Source organism: Ornithorhynchus anatinus, chromosome 11 (genome assembly GCF_004115215.2).
Source record: "Ornithorhynchus anatinus isolate Pmale09 chromosome 11, mOrnAna1.pri.v4, whole genome shotgun sequence".
NCBI lineage: Eukaryota > Metazoa > Chordata > Mammalia > Monotremata > Ornithorhynchidae > Ornithorhynchus > Ornithorhynchus anatinus.
The window spans coordinates 37,268,097-37,276,058 of record NC_041738.1 but is presented as its reverse complement, the minus strand read 5'-3'; the positions used below and the strand labels follow the sequence as shown (position 1 = coordinate 37,276,058).

The 7,962-nt window shown below is 50.1% G+C and overlaps 1 protein-coding gene across 1 annotated transcript in view; it reads left to right on the top strand.

Annotated features, from left to right (window-relative positions):
* Positions 1-5,654: 5,654 nt before the first annotated feature.
* Positions 5,655-7,962, top strand: part of CFDP1 (craniofacial development protein 1) — a 111,295-nt gene continuing 108,987 nt past the window's right edge. The window contains exon 1 of the mRNA XM_029075785.2: positions 5,655-5,748. Coding sequence (XP_028931618.1) covers positions 5,685-5,748 — 64 coding nt within the window. The 5' untranslated portion in view covers positions 5,655-5,684. The remainder of the gene's footprint in view (positions 5,749-7,962) is intronic.

Here is a 7,962-nt window from a genome sequence, read left to right as displayed (position 1 = left end):
CGGGGTCAATCCGCCATCTGTCCCCGGGGCCCGGCCTCTGATCGCCGGACTAGCTTCTCTGACTTCTGCTTCCGAGCCCCGTCGATTTTTAAGTTGGAGCGGAAATGAAGCCAGTCTGAGCGGGACAGTGGCCGGGGCTCATCTGCTCAACTGTATATATTTTCATTACCCTATTTATTTTGTTAATGAAATGTACATCGCCTTGATTCTATTTAGTTGCCATTGTTTTTACGAGATGTTCTTCCCCTTGACTCTATTTCTTGCCATTGTTCTCGTCTGCCCGTCTCCCCCAATTAGACTGTAAGCCCGTCAAACGGCAGGGACCGTCTCTATCTGTTGCCGACTTGTTCATTCCAAGCGCTTAGTACAGTGTTCTGCCCACAGTAAGCGCTCAATAAATACTATTGAATGAATGAATGAAAGAGGGAGCTGCTGGGCCTAAACAGCTACTCTGGCGAGCTAGAATCACCCCCAGGCCGGGTGCAGCAGCGGACCCCACAAATTAGCTTGGACCACTCCCGGCCGAGACTCATTTCTGCTCTGGAAGCATCCAAACCACTGACCTGAGTGGGGAATACCCCACTTTCAGGCCTCGGGGCCGCTGGGTGATGGTGGTTGTCGGCATTTGTCAGTCAGTCAATCGTCTTTGTTGAACGCTTACTGTGTGCGGAGCACTGTAGTGAGCGTTTGGGAGAGTTTTCCCCTTCGGTCTAGAGGGGGAGACAGACATGAAGATAAATAAATCAATTAGGGAGATGTACGTAAGTGCTAAGGGAGTAAATTCAAGTGAAAGGGCAATGCGGAAGGGAGTGGGAGAGGAGAAAATGACTTCGAGAAGACCTTATAAATAAAAAATTGTGGTATTTGTTAAGCGCTTACTATGTGCAAAGCACTGTTCTAAGCGCTGGGGGATACAAGGTGATCAGGTTGTCCCACGTGGGGCTCACAGTTTTTTAATCCCCATTTGACAGATGAGGTAACTGAGGCACAGAGAAGTTAAGTGACTTGCCCAAGGTCACACAGCTGACTAGCGGCGGAGCCGGGATTATGTGCTAAACTCTGGAGTGGATACAAGCTAATCAGGTTGGACGAGGTCCACGTTTCACATGGGGCTCACGGTCTTAATCCCCATTTTACAGATGGAGTAACAGAGAAGTGAAGTGACTTGCCTCTAGTCACCCAGCAGACAAGTGACGGAGCCGGTAGTTGAATCCAGTTCCTTCCGAGTCCCAGGCTCTCTACACTAGGGATTGAGTCACTTGACTATGGTTTAGCCCCAACTTCATCCTGTTGGTTGCACCCGGCCGGAGTACGGCTTGAGGAGAGGCAGGCTATTTCCATTAAAATTGCAGGATTAGTGATCCCTCTTACATTTGCAATATTGTTTTCCCGATCACCCGATAGGTACCCGCGGCAGATACTTATTTGGGTTAAAATGTCATCTATCGGATCTTGAAAAAAACCATTTATCCAACTATTTTTGATTGCTTGAGTAGTTCTGAACTGTGAACATCACTGCTGCTATTTGAATCGCTCTAGCTGGTTTCGTGTACTATTGCTAATTGCCTTGAATGAATAACTCCTTTGGAATAATACTTTGCAACTAATTATCTAGCTTCCTTACTGGACGGTGAGTTGCGTTTGAAAATACAGTCCGGTTTTTGAGCGAGGAAACAGGTCCTGAGAAATGTAATGACCTATGAAAAGTGCCATTTTTCTGTAGTAGAAACAGGAAAGGGACTCGGGAGGTGCTGAATTCTCATAGAGAAGCAGCGTGGCTCAGTGGAAAGAACCCGGGCTTGGAGTCAGAGGTCATGGGTTTGAATCCCGGTTCTGCCACTTGTCAGCTGAGGGACTGTGGGCAAGTCACTTCACTTCTCTGGGCCTCAGTTACCTCATCTGTAAAATGGGGATTAACTATGAGCCTCACGTGGGACAACCTGATGACCCTGTATCTATCCCAGCGCTTAGAATGGCGTTCTGCACATAGCGCTTAACAAATACATTATTTGACTTTTATAGCGACTTTTTTCCCCTAAGAACTCAGAGCACTTTCACATACTCTACCTTCTCATACTCGGAGAAGCAGCATGGCTAAGTGGAAAGAGCCCGGGCTTGGGAGTCTAAGGTCATGGATTTGAATCCCGGCTTTGCCACTTGTCAGCTGGGTGACTGTGGGCAAGTCACTTCACTTCTCTGGGCCTCAGTCACCTCATCTGGAAAATGGGGATTAACTGTGAGCCTCACGTGGGACAACCTGATTATCCTGCATCTACCCCAGCGCTTAGAACGGTGCTCTGCACATAGTACGTGCTTAACAAATACCAACATTATGGTATTAATACCATAATACCATATTAAATAAATATTCAATTAAAATATGGTATTTGTTAAGTTCTTACTATGTGCGGAGCACTGTTCTAAGCGGATACAGGGTAATCAGGTTGTCCCATGTGAAGCTCACAATTGTTATTACCTCTCTTCACAATGCTTAAGGTAAGGAGGACCGATTGTTATCTCGATATTAAATGGGAAAAGGAACGAGCATGAAGATTAAAGTATCACAGTGCGAGCTCCTGACTGCCTTCAGATCAGTACCATTTTCCCCCTGGACTTAGGTGATGCTCGATTGGGTTTTTCGCCTTCCCTCTCCCTCCCGAGGTCTGTAAGGTGGGGCATTCCCACTCAGGTCAGTGGTTTGGAGCTCACCAGAGCAGAAAGGAGGACCGATTGCAATCGCGACCTTAAATAAGGAAGGGAAAGAGCGTGAAGATTAAAGTATCACAGCGCGAGCTCCTGACACCCCTCGGATCACTACTGTTCTTCCCCTGGATTTAAGCGATGCTCAGTTGAGTTTTTCGCTTTCCCTCCCACTCTGAATGAAGTGGGGGTTTCAGGACCACGCTGAAAGCATGACAGAGGCGTGGAGAGGCCGATCCAAGAACAGAAGTAGGAGGGCCAGCATTGAGTTGTGGGTTCGGAGTCTTTGTCGAATGGGGTGGGAAAGGGCTGAGGAATACCCAAGCCTGTATTTGAAAGATCGTCAGTTTGGGGACCATCTACATCTGCTTATATACATACCAGGACTTGACCGTTTTGGGAAAAACTCTTGGAAGAAAAATACGCATGGCCAGGGAACTCAAGTGTGGAAGAGGAGTTAAAGACAAGTCTTACTTTGATAAGGTAAGCGGTATTTTTATTTAAGGCTTTAATTTTGAGGAATTTTTTCCTTTCATCATACTTATAAATTCGTTCAATACTCATTCCATAGTATTTATTGAGCACTTACTATGTGCGGAGCACTGTACCAAGCGCTTGGAATGGACAATTCGGCAACAGATAGAGACCTTCCCTGCCCAATGATGGGCTCACAGTCTAATCGGGGGAGACAGATGGCAGAGCAAAACAGAACGAAACAAAAACAAGACATTATCACGATTAATAGAATCGAGGGGATGGACACCTCATTAACAAGATAAATAGGGTAATAAAAATATATACAAATGAGCACGGTGCTGAGGGGAGGGAAAGGGGCGAGGGGGAGGAGCAGAGGGTGCAGGGGAAAAGGGGGTAGCTCAGTCCGGGAAGGCTTCTTGGAGGAGGGGAGCTCTTCGAAAGTGAGAGACTGTAAGCTTGTTGTGGGCAAGGAATGTGCTTATTGTTTTAAACCCTCCCAAGCGCTTAGTACAGTGCTCTGCACACAGTAAGTGCTCAATAAATATGATTGAGTGAATAAATAATGAGAAATGAGACCTTCCTCATTCTCCGACTTCATCCCCTCTCACCTCTTAAACGTTTGCTCCTCTTCCTTCCGTTCCTGCTATCAATCAGCGGCATTTATGGAGCACTTACTGTGTGCAGAACACTGTACTAAGCACTTGGGTGAGTACAATATATCAGAATTGGTAGACAGGTCCCCTTCTTTCCCCTCCCACTCTTGGATGGCCCTTTCTCTGCCTCTGAAAATACTCAAGCTTCTCTTGTCTTATGCTAAAGCTTTCACTCCATCCTTATGGTCCCGTCCAAGCTCTGTGAGCTCACTGTGGGCAGGGGATGTCACCATTTATTGTTGTACTTTCTCAAGCACTTAGTACAGTGCTCTGCGCACAGTAAGCGCTTAATAAATACCACTGAATGAATGAATATACAAGTGCCGCCTTCACTACCCTCTCCACCAACCATGGGCCTGGGAATCAGAAGGATCTGAGTTCTAATCCTAGCTCTGCCACTTTTCTGGGAGAAGCAGCGTGGCTCAGTGGAAAGAGCCCGGGCTTGGGAGTCAGAGGTCATGGGTTCGAATCCCGGCTCTGCCACTTGGCAGCTGTGGGACTGTGGGCAAGTCACTTCACTTCTCGGTGCCTCAGTTCCCTCCTCTGTAAAATGGGGATTAAGCCTGTGAGCCTCACGTGGGACAACCTGATGACCCTGTATCTCCCCCAGCACTTAGAAGAGCGCTCTGCACATAGTAAGCGCTTCACAAATGCCAACATTATTATTATTATTTCACTTCTCCGGGCCTAAGTTTCCTCATCTGTAAAATGGGGATGAAGCCTGTGAGCTTCAGGTGGGACCACCTGATGACCCTGTCTCTTCCCCAGCGCTTAGAAGAGCACTCTGCACATAGTAAGCGCTTAACAAATGCCAACATTATCATTTCACTTCTCCGGGCCTCAGTTTCCTCATCTGTAAAATGGGGAAGAAGCCTGTGAGCCTCACGTGGGACCACCTGATGACCCTGTCTCTCCCCCAGCACTTAGAAGAGCACTCTGCACCTAGTAAGTGCTTTACAAATGCCAACATTATTATATTATTTCACTTCTCCAGGCCTCAGTTTCCTCATCTGTAAAATGGGGAAGAAGCCTGTGAGCCTCACGTGGGACAACCCGATGACCCTGTCTCTCCCCCAGCACTTAGAAGAGCACTAGTAAGAATGCCACCATTATTATTTCACTTCTCCAGGCCTCAGTTTCCTCATCTGTCAAATGGGGATGAAGCCTGTGAGCCTCACGTGGGACCACCTGATGACCCTGTCTCTCCCCCAGCGCTTAGAACAGTGCTCTGCACATAGTAAGCCCTTAATAAATACCAACATTATTATTATTCCACTTCTCCGGGCCTCAGTTTCCTCATCGGTCAAATGGGGATGAAGCCTGGGAGGGGACAACCTGATGACCCTGTATCTCCCCCAGCGCTTAGAACAGCGCTCTGCACAGAGTAAGCGCTTCACAAATGCCAACATTATTATTATTTCACTTCTCCGGGCCTCAGTTTGCTCATCTGTCAAATGGGGATGAAGCCTGGGCGCCCCACGGGGGAACCACCTGATGACCCTGCCTCTCCCCCCAGCGCTTAGCACAGCGCTCTGCACCTAGTAAGCGCCTCACAAATACCAACATTAATATTATTATGCCCAGTTTCTCCTCCTCCCTGGAAACGTCTGCCGCCTCCCCCCCACCCGCCCAGGGGTCAGTCCTCCAGGCGGGCCGCCCCTCCCAGCAGGCCCCGGGCGCCCTGCCGCGCTGCATCGTGGGAGCGGCGGCGGGCGGCCGGAAGTGCGGTGGCCCCGAGCGCCCGCTGGCTGGCGCCGATTGGCCCGGAGGCCGGAAGTGCCGTTGCCCCGAGCGCCTCGGCGGCGGCGCTCTAGGCCGCGGGGGCGCGGACTCTATGGTCGGCGGGCGGGTGTCATGGACGGCGCCGATTCCGACGAGTTTTCGTCGTCCGAGGAGGACGAGGACTACGTGCCCTCCGGTGAGACACCCCGGGGACCGCTCCTCCTCCTCCTCCTCCCCCCCCCTGCCTCTTTACCGCTCGGCTCTACTCCCCCCAGCGCTTAGCACAGTGCTCTGCACCCCGTAGGCGCTTCCTAAATGCAGTCGAATGAATGAATGAGTGAATGAATGAATGAATGGATCCCCACCCCCACCCCGAGCATCTGTCCATCTTGTTGTAGGCAGGAATGGGTCTGCTGTTATATTGTCCCCAGCGCTTAGCACAGGGCTCTGCACACAGTAGCCGCTCCCTAAATGCAGACGAATGAATGAATGAATGAATGAGTGAATGAATGAATGCATCCCCACCCCCACCCTGAGCATCCATTCCCCTCGTTGTAGGTTGGTAGGCGGGGAATGTGTAGCGCTTAGTACAGTGCTCTGCACACCGTAGGCGCTCCCTAAATGCAATCGAATGAATGAATGAGTGAATGAATGAATGAATCCCCACCCCGAACATCCATCCATCCATCTCGCTGTGGGCAGGAATGTGCCTGTTGTTATAGTGTCCTCCCCCCAGCGCTTAGCGCAGTGCTCTGCACACCGTAGGCGCTTCCTAAATGCAGTCGAACGAATGAATGAGTGAATGAATGAATGAGTGAATGAATGAATGAATCCTCCCCTCCCCCCACCTCGAGCATCCGTCCCCCTCGTTGTGGGCAGGAATGGGTCTGTTGTTATAGTGTCCTCCCCCCAGCGCTTAGCACAGTGCTCTGCACACCGTAGGCGCTCCCTAAATGCAGTCGAATGAATGAATGAGTGAATGAATGAATGGATCCCCACCCCCACCCCGAGCATCCGTCCCCCTCGTTGTGGGCAGGGAATGTGTCTGTTTACCGCTGTACTGTCCTCTCCCAAGCGCTTAGTACAGTGTTCCGCACGCAGTAAGCGCTCAGTAAATGCAACCGAAGGAATGAATGACTCCCCACCCCGAGCGTCCATCCCGCTTCCACCCTCCAGGGCTTGAGCGGCAAGAGCCCGGGCTTGGGAGTCAGAGGACGTGGGTTCTAATCCCGACTCCGCCGCCTATCTGCTGTGTGACCTCGGGCAAGCCACTTAGCCTCTCTGTGCGTCGATGCCCTCAGCAGTAAAATGGGAATGGAGACTGTGAGCCCCACGTGGGACCACCTGATAAGCTCGTATCTACGCCAGCACTTAGTGCCCGGCACATAGTAAGCGCTTAACAAATACCATAATTATTATTGTTATTAATAATAATGGCATTTGTTGAGCACTTTGTGTTGAGCACTGTTCTAAGCGCTGGGGCTCACAGTCAGCATGGCTTAGTGGAAAGAGCCCGGGCTTGGGAGTCAGAGGTCATGGGTTCTAATCCCGGCTCCGCCGCTCGTCAGCTGTGTGACCTTGGGCAAGTCCCTTCACTTCTCTGGGCCTCAGTTCCTTCGACTGTAAGACGGGGATGAAGACTGTGAGGCCCACGTGGGGCAACCTGATGACCCTCTATCTATTCCAGGGCTTAGAACAGTGCTTGGCACATAGTAAGCTTAACAAATACCAACATCATTATTATTATTAATCCCCATTTTACAGATGGGGCAGCTGAGGCACAGAGAAGTGACTTGCCCGGAGTCACACAGCTGACAAATGGTGGAGCCGGGAGTCGAACCCACAACTTGCGACTCCCCAAATCATCCCTTTTGATCCAACAATCAACGGTATTTATTGAACACTTACTAAGAGCTTGGGCAAGGGCAGAACAACTGAGTTGATGGACGTTTTCTCCGCCCTCAGTGAGCTTACAGTCCGGGGGGGGGAACGGACGTTAAAGTGAATTACGGATATTTTTGCCAAAGTCCTATGGGGCTTAGGGTAGGGTGAGGCAACTCCTCTGTAACTTTATAATAATAATAATAGTGATGGCATTTGTTAAGCGCTTACGATGTGCAGAGCACCGTTCTAAGCGCTGGAGGGGATACAAGGTGATCAGGTTGCCCCACGTGGGGCTCCCAGTCTTCATCCCCAATTTACAGATGAGGTCACTGAGTCACAAGTGAAGTGACTGGCCCAAAGTCACCCAGCTGACAAATGGCGGAGCCGGGATTAGAACCCGTGACCTCTGACTCCCAAGCCCGGGCTCTTTCCACCGAGCCACGCTATATAGACTTACTGGATCCACTGTTTTTAAAGAAAAAACCAAAGCAAAACATTTAATTGGGTTTCGTGGATCTTCTTGTTT